The sequence below is a fragment of the Trichosurus vulpecula genome, chromosome 7 (assembly GCF_011100635.1).
Source record: "Trichosurus vulpecula isolate mTriVul1 chromosome 7, mTriVul1.pri, whole genome shotgun sequence".
In the NCBI taxonomy this organism is placed as follows: domain Eukaryota; kingdom Metazoa; phylum Chordata; class Mammalia; order Diprotodontia; family Phalangeridae; genus Trichosurus; species Trichosurus vulpecula.
The window spans coordinates 63,096,368-63,108,485 of record NC_050579.1 but is presented as its reverse complement, the minus strand read 5'-3'; the positions used below and the strand labels follow the sequence as shown (position 1 = coordinate 63,108,485).

The 12,118-nt window shown below is 38.8% G+C and overlaps 1 protein-coding gene across 1 annotated transcript in view; it reads right to left on the bottom strand.

The window, feature by feature from the left end:
* The window catches only part of VAV3 (vav guanine nucleotide exchange factor 3), a 309,997-nt gene that overhangs the window by 195,481 nt on the left and 102,398 nt on the right, over nucleotides 1-12,118 (bottom strand). Inside the window, 2 exon segments of the mRNA XM_036768194.1 lie at nucleotides 1,245-1,353; nucleotides 11,764-11,829. Coding sequence (XP_036624089.1) covers nucleotides 1,245-1,353; nucleotides 11,764-11,829 — 175 coding nt within the window.

The following is a 12,118-nucleotide window of genomic DNA, read 5'->3' as shown; positions in this document are numbered from 1 at the left end:
CAATTTCTTAGGGTGAGAATGCCTGGGCTCCAAATCCACGAATAGATGAAATTCGTTGCCTCGTCCCTGTACCTATTTGTCTTCTTGTAAGGCACTGGGGAAGCGAGTGAGGGAACTTGCTTATGGCTTTTAAGAAATCATGGAGAGTTTTTCTGAATTTGGGACAAGAGGTGTGTGTAGGGGTATGGGGGTGGGGAGGAAAAAAAGATACACCCCTGCCTTTTTGCTGAGGATGGCAACCCAGACTTCTCTGGGCATCCCCAGTTCTAACATGGAAATGCCCTTGAGCATGCCCAGTTTGCCTAACATGGGATCTGCTCCATCCCCTACCACATGGGCAGACCAACATGCTGCTGAAGTCTTTAAAAGTAATGAGATGGAGTCATTTACTCTCCTTTTCCACAATCTTTCAACTGTGCTCTGTCCTATCTACTGCACCTAGCATGGATGCCATGAACTAAATTGGATAGAGGGGAAGGAGTTGCTTCTTTTACCCTAGCTCAGAGAAATGTGTCTGGTGGTGTTTGCTTCAGTTCTGTTTTGCTTGTCCTCAGTTTCAGGTACAGATAGACTAAACCTGTGATTTGAGCCATGGTGACCTTAGAGCCTCGATTACTGGCATGATGGTACAACCAGCTAGCCTGGCATGGAAGCCTAGGGTACTTGGAACTTGAGCCCTGAGGAGGGTTTTGGACTTTTAGAACTTGGGACTGTGTTCTATGGGAATTGAGTTAAGCTATGAACCTAATTCCTTCCCCTCCCCAGAGACTGAGGTATAAGAGTGGAGAGGGATTATTCCTCCTATGTATTAAGGGGAGTAAATTTATATATTTGCTATTATATCTTTTTTGTTTGTTTTTTATTATATCTTTTAAAGTAAATATTTCTGGGTCACATAGGTTTGCAAAACACTTTGCCTACTCTTTAAAGCACTTTACCTCTCTGGGCCCCTCATTTTCTTCTTTAAAACAAGGGGACTAGACTAAGGTATCAGGGAGGTTCCTTCTAGCTTCAAAATTTTGTGGCTTGATATGGTTCCAAATGCAATAACCTCGATTTGCTACATATGCTTCTACAGTATTTTGCACATAGTAGGGGCTCAAAAATGCTTCTTGTAAACATTAATGAATAAACAAAAAGTGTAAATCAAAGGAAGTTAGTGCATTGGGGGTCCCAATAACATAAATTTACTTATGAATCAGCATTCTTATAAAGTAACTTAAGAGAAAATGGTAAAAACATACCGGCTGCTGGGCTTCTTCAGCCTTCATCAGGTCCTCATACACTTCTCCCCCTTCATCTTCTCCATAAACACAGTCATACAAGTCTTCTTCATCATCTGCACGAGTTTCACTAAAACCAAGGGAAATTATTGTAAAGGTCAGTATCTAGTATGCAAAATATGTAATGAAAGACCGAAATACCTCCCACTGCATCTTGTTATTCTTTTAAGCAGCCAATTAAAGGAAGAACTAAGACAGAATGAATGGAAAGATCTGTGGCCTAGGAGTCAGGAGACCTGGGTTCACTCATTTCATGAACTAAAGCAGAGTTTGAGTCCTGATACTACTGCAACATGGTTGGGTGATCTTGGGTGAGTCCTAAATCCTTCTCTGAACTTTAGTTTCTGCATCTGTAAGAATAGTTACAATAGATAACTCATATGAACTGATGCAAAGCGAAGTGAGCAGAACCAGGAGAGCATTGTACACAGTAACAGCAATATTATACGATGAAAAGCTGTGAATGACTTAGCTATTCACAGCAATACAATGATCCAAGACAGTCCCAAGGGACTAATGATGAAGTATACTATCTGCCTCCAGAGAAAGAACTGATACTATCTGAATACGGACTGAAGCATGCTATTTTTTCACTTTCCTTTTTTTATTTGAGTCTTCTTGTTCAAAATGACTAATATGGAAATGTTTTACATGATTACTCATGTATAAACTATATCAAATTGTTTACCATCTCAGAGAGTGGGGAGGGCAGGGAGGAAGGGGGATAGAATTTGGAACTCAAAGCTTTTTAAAAATGTTTTTAAAATTGCTTTAACATGTAATTGGGAGAAAATAAAATATTATTTAAAAGAAAAAATGTTGTAAAACCCTAACAAAATGGGAATGATTTTAGGCCAGTCACCTCAATTCACTTGGATTAAGCTTTCCCCATCTGTAAAATAAGAAGGTTGGACTATGTAACCTTCTATCTATGAATATCTATGAAATTATATGATATAATAAATATCAAATAAAAATAATAAAACTGATAATAACATCTAGCATTTGTATAGAACTTTAAGGCTTACAAAGTGCTTTACAAATGAAATATTGTTTCATTTTATCTTTACCACAACCTCAGAAGGTAGGTGACATTATTATCCCCCACTTTACGGATGAAGAAATTAAGGCAGACAGACACACAACTTGTAAGGGTCTGGGTACTGTCTCCTCTCTTCTACCCCCAAAAGAATTACTATCCATATACGAGGTGATATGAGTGCTATTAAAAATATCTTTTAGGACCTGTTCTAATCCCTTGTATTTTCTTTGGACAGTAGGATGGGTAAGCTATCCCCAACAGTTGAGAATTTGCACTATCTTTTAAAGACCACTGGTGAACCAGTTAATTCTGAACTTTCACAGCACAGAAATTATCTCTTACATTTACCTAAATACCTCATGTTCAGATTTCATCAGCATCAGAAACACCTGGTGTGCAAATGCCTAGACTCCCTTCACAGATAAAGATCAACAATTTCACCTCAATTTATAATCTTACAGTTGCCTGTGAGCAATGAAAGCTTAAGTAATTTGTTCTTGCTGACACAGGTAGAATGTGTTAGAGGCAGACCCATAGAAAAAGGTCTTCCTAACATTAAGACTGGACCTCTATCTATTTCACCATGATACTGCTAGGCCAAGGTCACAGGGCTAGTAAATGACAGAACTAAGTCTTGAGACCAAATGTTCTGACTCCAAGCCACAACCTCTGACCACTAGACCAGGCCACCACTTGACTTCTCCTCGTCAGATCTGCAGGAAGCCTCTCCTGGTCTTCCCTGATGTTAGTATCCTCACTCTGAGATTATCTCCAATTTATCCTGTACATATTTATTTATACATCTGTGCATTTTGTACCTGGAATTCCCCACCCTGAGAAAATTACATATCTACACTCCTACCCTATCATCATTATAAACACATTCAAAGGAAAATATTAATTATTTTCTTTCATATTGGCCATTTCAGATTATCTGCAACTCTGCTCCTTTCTACTAGCTCAAGTAATCAAAAGGTGATTTTTTTTTTTAGGAGAAAAAAACTCTATCCTCTGGGCTACCCCAAAAAGAATCACTGTCCACGATATAAGGTAAAAGACTGCTATTTAAAACATCCATAAAGAGCTATTCTAATCCCTTGTGTTTTCTTTGGGTATTAGGATGGGCAAGCTATCCCCAACAGTTGAGAATCTACTCTGTCTTTTAAAGACCACTAAAGATCACCCCGGTGATCCAGTCAATGCTGAACCTTCACAGTACAGATGTTCTCTATTTAATCTAAATATAGATTTAGAGTTGCATGTTTTCATGTTCTACCTCATTAGACTGTGAGCTCCTTGAAATTAGAGGCTGTGGGGTTTTTTAAAACTTTTTTGTATCTCCAACACTTAACACAGTGCTTAGCATATAGTAAGTGCTTAATAAATATTTCTTGAATTGATTCTAAGGGACAATGATCATTGCTAAAAGGAACTCCTGAATGAGAAAACTCGCTCTACCAATGCAGCCTGGCACTTCTTTACAATTTATGGTCTTAAAGAGTTGACTAGGTCACTCAGAAGTTAAGCGATTTGGCCAGTCACACCACCAGGATATTCATACTGTACTGTAAACCCATTTCTTTCAGTCTGTTCTAATTGAAATTGGATGTTATCATCCCTTCTATGAATTCTGTAACTGATGCTTTAAAATTTGAGTAAATTCTCAAAGAATAGACATAAATTTAACTGTGCATGCATAACTTGTATTGAATTGTTTGCCTTCTCAGTGAGGGAAGGGAGAGAATTTGGAACTCAAAGTTTTGAAAATGAATGTTGAAGATTGTTTTTGCATGTAACTGGGGAAAAATAAAATACTAAATAAATTTTTAAAAAAAGAATGGCTCAACCATTTTGCAGCTCCACTAGTAATGCATTGGTGTGCCTGTTTTTCCTTAGCTCCTTAGCTGCCTTTCCTATTACCTTTGCCAGGCTGATAGGTGTGAGTTGGAGCCTCACTTTGGCTTTAATTTGCATTTTTCAGTTATTAGGAATTTGAAACATTTTTTATGTGGTGGTTAATTGCTTGGATTTTTTCCTTTGAAACTGCCTTCTGCATTTATAGATTTAGACAACCAGCCCATATGTGTGTATGCACATATATGTGTGTGTACATATATATGTATATATGTATATATATATATATATAAAATCTTTAAAAATAAAATATTGTGGCAAATTTGAAAAGGATGGAGATGAATTTAATTTAGACATGTTGCTGACAGAAAAATATGGATATAGTTCCCAAAATGAACCTCACTCTCAAAGAGATCCCTCAGTTGCTGTTCTGGGGCTAGACACCACATCATAAAATTGATATTTACAAAAAGAAAGCACAGTAACTTCCACAAATGGGAACATTTTGCAACATAGGTGTGTTTGTGTTGGTTGGCGTATACAAGAGCCTCTGTGAATGTAGGTAGGTGGGTGTGACTACAGAAGCAGTGGTTTGGAGAGGGGTTGCTTGGAAGGAGTAAAAGAGAAATTTAAGGGAAAAAAGAGTGACTGTTGAGAAGAGTTCTTGAGGGAAGACTTTTCTGGGGAATGACTATTCCAAGGGCAACTATAGATGTTCTAACAGAAGAGCGGTTATTCGATTAGATAAGCTCAAGACCCAGTGTTTCTCTCCTATGCTTTTCTTTTTCTGAGCTAGTTAGATAGCTTGCCAACTCTTCCCAGATCCCAAGATGGACTGGATCCTTGGCTACTTTCCCAGGACAAGTGTATGGCATTTCTTTCCTGAACGCATCTGAGAAGTTTGATTATTTTTGGTTAACTGGTAAAGAGTTGACTCAAACACTTTATGCAAATTGTTTAACCCTATACCAAAGAGATATTTTTTTTTCTCCTAAAAACATCCCTTTTTGATTACTTGAGCTAGTAGAAAAAAAGAGTTGGAGATAATCCAAAATGGCCACTATGAAAGAAAATAATAAATACTTACCTTTGAATGTGTTTATATTAATGATGGGGTAGGAGTATAGACATGTGATTTTCTCAGGGTAGGGAATTCCCGGTATAAAACTCTTTCCAGAGATCAATAGCTCTTGTACAAGCTAGCGTCTTGGAGAGGGGCTTTGGGGTACTGACATGTGGTATGAGTAGCTTGGTCGGGTCAAAGGCAGGACCTAAGTCTATGTCTTCCTGCCTCAAAGGCTAGACTTCTGGTTATTCTTCCACATTGCCTCTCAATCGTAATAATGATAAGAAGAATTTTTAATAGCATTTTGACATTCACAAAAGACTTTACAACTTTATCTTATTTGAAACTCATTGCCTCGTTTGATCCTCACAAGACTGTGAAGTGGCTGCTGTTGGTGTTATTATCACTAAAGGTCAGATAGGTTAGCTGAATTGCCTTCAGTGACACACACAGTAAGTCAAAGGTCTCTCTGAATTAAACCAACATCTCTTTGAATTCAAATCCAGAATTCTTTCAATTATGCATCTTTTAATAATAGCTAACATTTCTACAGTATCTTCAAGTTCACAAAGCATTATATAGAGACAAATGGAAGAACAGAAAGACAGATGGTTGGGCAGATAGATGGATATTATCTCATAACCACAAACCCTGCGGGTAAGTGCTATTATCACCCCTATATTATAGATGAGGAAACTATGGCAGGCAGAGGTTAAGTGGCTTGTCCAGGGTCACATGGCTAGTAAATGCCTGATATAGGATTTGATCTCAGTTCTTACTGGGTCTAAGCTCAGTACTCTATTTACTACAATATCGAGCTGCCTGCCACGGCCGATTTTTGTTAATATTTGGATGAAGGGCAGCTGGGTGGCACAGTGGATAGAATGCCAGGCCTGGAGTCAGAAAGACTTATCTTTCTGAGTTCAAATCTGGCCTCAAATGCTTACTCGTTGTATGACCCTGGGCAAGTCACTTAACCCTGTTTGCCTCAGTTTCTTCATGTGTAAAATGAGCTAGAGGAGGAAATGGAAAACCACTCTGGTATCTCTGCCAGGAAAACCCCAATGGGGGCATGAAGAATCAGACACTACTGCAATGACTGAATGACAACATCTGAGTCCTAGAGAAGTCGCTTACAATGAACCCTAATGGTGAGGGCTTGCTCGACTCAGAAAAAGCTGCAATACTGTCCAGTTCTACCATCCTACCCTGCTCACTCATCCCTGAAATCAACTTTATGTTGAGTTTGGGCCTGCTCTTCTTTTGTTTTCTGCCCGTAGTTCAAGGTCTGACTTCTCTGAAACTTTCCGTGGAGCCAGTTGAGTGTGCTTCAAAGCACTGCTCTGTGTACAAAATAAGCAGACAGAACTGAGTGCCAACAAAAACAGAATTAAGCTAGTTGAGTGTCAGAATGAGAAAACAGGAAGAGGGCAAGGGGACTTGAGGATGAAAAGAAGGCAAAACATGAATAAGACACAATGGAGCGCCTGAAAGAGTCCCAAAGCAAAGGCTGCAGGGTAGATGTTGTCAATATACACAAAACCAAAATTACTACGGAGAAATAAACCTGGATAAACAAACTTACAGATAAATAAACCTAGGCAATTCATTATAAGAAAGAAGGCTCAAGGACAGTGACCTCTGCTGTCTTCCCGCTCCAGTCCATCCTCCATTCAAGGGTCAAATTGTTCTTCCTTAAACACAGGTTTGACAATGTCACCCCCACCGCCATTCAGTGAACTCCAATGGCTCCAGGATCAAACGTAAAATACTCTATTTGGCTTTGAAATCCCTTTGTAACCTGACCCCTTCCAGCCTTTTTACACCTTATCCTCCTCCTTCACCCTACAATACTCTGTGATCCTGTGACATTGACCTCCTTGCTGATCCATACACAAGGCACTATGACCCAACTGAGCATTTTCACTGGCCGGATCCCATGACTAGAACCCTCATCTCTACCTCCAGGTTTCCCTGGCTTCTTCCAAGTCTCAGCTAGAATCCCACCTTCTACAGGAAGCCTGTCCCAATACCCCTAAGTTTTAGTACCTTCCCTTTCAGATTATCTGTAGTTTAATCTGTACATTGTACATAGTTGTTTGCATGTTGTCTCCCCTATTAGACAATGAGCAACTTGAAATTGAGAACTGTCTTTTGCCATTTTTTGTATCCTCAGAGCTTAGCTCAGTGCCTGGTACATAGTAGTCACTTAACAAATGCTTGTTGACTGACTGGCATAAAGCAATATATAAAGTCAGGCAGCAAAGACAGAGGCAACAAGGGTGGATAAAGATCTGGACCTGGAGTCAGTAAGATCTGAGTTCAAAGTCTGTTTCAGATACTTACTAGCTATGCCGTGAGCCAATGCCTTAGCGTCTTTTGGCTTCTGATTCTTAAAAAAAAATAAGGATATAATAGCACATTCCTCATAGGCTTATGGTGAAGATCAAATGAAATAATATATGTAAAGCACTTTGCAAATATTAAAGCATTATATAAGTGCTAGTTAAGTATTTATTATATTAGAGAGCAGGCCTTGGATGCAAAAAAAAAACCTAGTTTCAAGCCCCATCTCCTACACCTACTGGCTGTGTGACCCAGGTCAAGTCACTTAACCACTCAATAATCTAAGCAATTCTCTAAGCTCTAAACTGTAGAGAAGGTGTTGACCTGCGTTAGTAGAGGGATTTTCTTCTACCATCCTTGTGTGAATAAAATCATATCCCAATCCCTATAAACTATTATTTTTTCTGTGACAATATAACATTTCAGAGTGGCATGACCATAGATCCCCTCAGTATTTTCTATGATTTAATTGAGAATCTATTCTGACATCATTTCCACCTTGAGACTCTGGTAGGCAGAAAAGAGATCCATTCTCCCACCCCCACTCCTTCCCTCCCTAAAAAATAGAGACCAATTTATTAAAGCACTAGAAATAACACATTTTCCTCTAACAGCTTAGTTTTAACAATTTAACCCAATAGCCACATTATGAGATTATCATCCACTTTGACAGATGTTGAAATTCTTCTCTTGCTCAGCATTCCTTGTAGGATTGTGGGGTGGAGGAAGGTAATTGGGGGGAAGGGAGAAAGGGTAGTGCTAGATAAGAACTAATAAAATTGGTTTTGAAAATGTGAAAATTGTTTTTTTTAAAAAAGGTGCTACATTTTATTAACCTTGTCACTAAAAATAAGAAAAAAATGACACCAAGATTGAGGTGTTACAATATGTCTTCTCACTTCTCCACCCCAACACCCAGTCACCAACTGCCAGGGGAAGGGGGAAGGGACCACAGCCATGAATACAGATTGGACTGAGAATCGGGAGACCCCATTCAAATCCTACCTCACACAACAGCTGTGTAAACCTGGGAAAGTTCTTAACCTCTCAGACCATCAGATTCCTCATATGAAAAATAAGAATACTGATACTACCCATTGATAAGATCTTAGACATAAAACTGAAAGGGACCACAGAGAACATCCAGCTGAACTTTCAACGTTTTACAGAAGATGAAAATGATGCCAAGAGAGATTAAGGGATTGAGCCAAGGCCCCATAGGTAATAAGCATTAGAGGTAAGATTTGTACCCAGGGCCTCTGATTCTAGAACCCTTGATCTTTCCCCTGCACCACACTGACTACCGTCATAGGGCTGTTGTAAAGAAAGCAATGTATGGCCCTTAAAGTGTCATAGAAATGTGGACCATTACTGATTATTACATTATTATTCAGGGCCACTATAGCTTCTTGACTATTATATCATACACCTCCTTTGAAATCCACCCTGTGAATTTAGGTTGGTCTTTCCCAGTCCTCATTGTTAAAGCTGAGTAATCCTTCCTCAGCTACTTCAAAAAGATTTTTCACAATCTTCCTTTCTACCCTTTGCCCTTTCTTCTTTTCATAGATTTCCACGATCACCTTCCAAAGCCATGGCCTCACAGTTCTTTTACCTCCTGAAGTCCAACGATCATTTCAGCTATCTACTTGCATAGTCACCCATTGTCATCACAAGGAACTGTTCTACCCCCAAGATTTTAAACTCTAAAAATCATTTATATATGTTATTTCCTCTTCTTTTACCTAAGGGAATCAAGGCATGAAAGGTACAATACAACAAGAAAAATTTCTAGATAATTTCTCATATACCATGAGAGAGGAGGAGGAGGAGGAGGAGGAGGAGGAGGAGGAGGAAAAAGAAAAAGAAAAATGAGAAGAACAAGAAGAGGAGGAAGAAGAAGAAGAAGAAGAAGAAGAAGAAGAAGAAGAAGAAGAAGAAGAAGAAGAAGAAGAAGAAGAAGAAGAAGAAGAAGAAAAGGAGGAGGAAGAAGAAAAAGAAAAGTGAGAACAAGATGAGGAGGAAGAAGAGAAGAAGAAGAAGAACAAGGAGGAGAAGAAGAAGAAGAAGGAGAAGGAGAAGAAGAGGAGGAGGAGGAGAAGGAGGAGGAGGAGGAGAAGGAGGAGAAGGAGGAGGAGAAGGAAGAGGAGAAGAATCATTTATATGGTGACTACAATGTGCAGGCACTGTGCTAAGCATACATGAAATATTTCATTTGATTCTCACAACAATCATGGGAAGTAGATGCTATTATTAACTCCATTTTATAAGTGAAAAAAACTAAAGCAGATAGCACTTAATGACTAGCCCAAGATCACACAGCCAATAAGTTTCTGAGGTTGGATTTGAACTCAGATCTTTCTGAAGCCCAGGTCCAACACTATAGTCACTGTTCCACCTAACTGCCTAGAGATCTAGTTGCATGAGATCATTTAAAGAAGAGAAAACGGGACGCCATGCTCTCCCAAGGAATAGCTATCCCCTCCTAAATCTTCATCTCTAACTCAACCTCTCTCTCATCTCCAACTACTCATATCTACAGAAAAAACCATTCAAAATCAATATTTGCCAAAGTCAGCTCACCATTTTACCCCTAGAAATATCTCCTCTTCATGACTTCCCTAATTTGGTATTACAGGCACCACCATTTTCCCTGCTACCTAGACTTGAAGCAGAACAGCCACCTTGGCTCTAGTTTTTCCTCATCCTGTCACTCTCTCCATTCTCCCACATCTCCAATCTTGTCTCGTTCTGTCATTTCTATCTACTCAATACCTCACATTCATCTTTTCCATTCGATTCCAACTGCTACTACTAATGTGAGGCCTGTATTATCTCAAGTAGATTCTTACTATACTCCCTAAATGGCATCCCAGTTTCTAGTACTTTGTCCCTACAAACCATGCTACGCACTATTGCCAGACGAATCTTCCTAAAGTATAGCTCTTATGGTAAGTACAGCTCTGATAGTGTAACACTCCTCACTCGAAACATCTTCAATGGTTCACCGTTGTCTACCAAACAAAATCCAAACTCTTTAGACTGGAATTTATAGTCTTCTGGGATACGTCCTCAACCAATTGCTCCTCTCTTACCTTCTATTACTTACTGGACTGATGTTATGCTTCCATCAAGCCAATAGTGCCCAGACTATTTGCCCTTCCTCACACATACTCTGAGGTTCTCCTCTTCCATGCTGATACCCATGCAGTTTCCTCAACCTCCCATTCCCCTCCCTCTGATTTTCACTCTCCAAAGCCCTACCCAACACTGAAGCCTACTTCTAATGCCACCATTTTCATGAAGCTTTTCTAGCTAATGCAATTCCTCATTCCTTTAAATTTCTAGAGCCTTTAATTTAAACATAGCTTTTAGTACTCCACATATTCTTTCATTTATTATAGTTATTTTTGAATATGCAATCAAGCCTATTTGATTGTAAACTTGCAGGGGGGAAGCACTATGTCGTAAATCTTTGTATTTCTCAAAGTATCTTGTACATAATAGGTTCTTAATAAGAAAATATTTGGTTAATAAATCAATCAATAAATGAGACATATGAATCAAACAACAGGGGAAAAAAGGAGATGGCTTTTGATTTTGATAAATAATAATTGCATATCCTGCCTCAATTTACCTAAAGGGGCTAGATATAGACATATCACTATCCAATGATACCCTTCTTGTCTACTTCAGCATACGACTGCATCCCTTCTCTATCTATTGTTCTCTCTGACAACGCCAAACTATTTGTTCTTCATTACTTGCTACCTTGCACAATTATCTAATTGTGTTCATATATGTGTGTGTGTGTGTGTACGTATATATACATATACATATGTGTGTGTGTATTTATAAGTTCAAGTGTTGACTCCCCAAGTAAATTATACCTTTAAGGACATTTGGGTATAAACATATATAGATTTTTGTTCTACTCTCTTCACCCACAGCTTAGCATAGTTATGGGCACACAGTAGCCATGCAATATATTTTAATTGACTGATCGGCATTTGATGCTTCTTGGTCATTTACAATTGACTCTGTTCTGTCCAGCTCCACAAGCTATGAGTTACAACGTCATCCCACCCTCCGTCAGAAAGCATTTAAAAAATGAAATCGACAGTGAGTACAAAGAAGGCTGAGGTCTTCATTTTGGTTAAATTTTAACATACTCTATTAAGTCAGGAAGGCTTTTGTAGATTTCTTCATCGTTGACACTTTCTTCAGTAGGGAATGGTCTGAGGAAAGAAAAAAAATTAAGTGTAAATGGAAGGAAACTAGATAGAACATAATTTTAACAAAGTATACAATATGTGCTGTTACTATGTAAGTCAAATTCTATTAGTGTGGCAAATATTCCCTCAGGCATGCCCCAGAGTACCCACAGTGACTGCTGCCAGCTCATTGCTTCTAAGGTGCACTTGATTTTTCCTTAAGGATATCCATAGCCTCTGTTCAAGCATCCTTAGCGTCATTAGAAATAACAATAATAGCCAGCATTTATACAGCACTTCAGGGTTTGTAAAG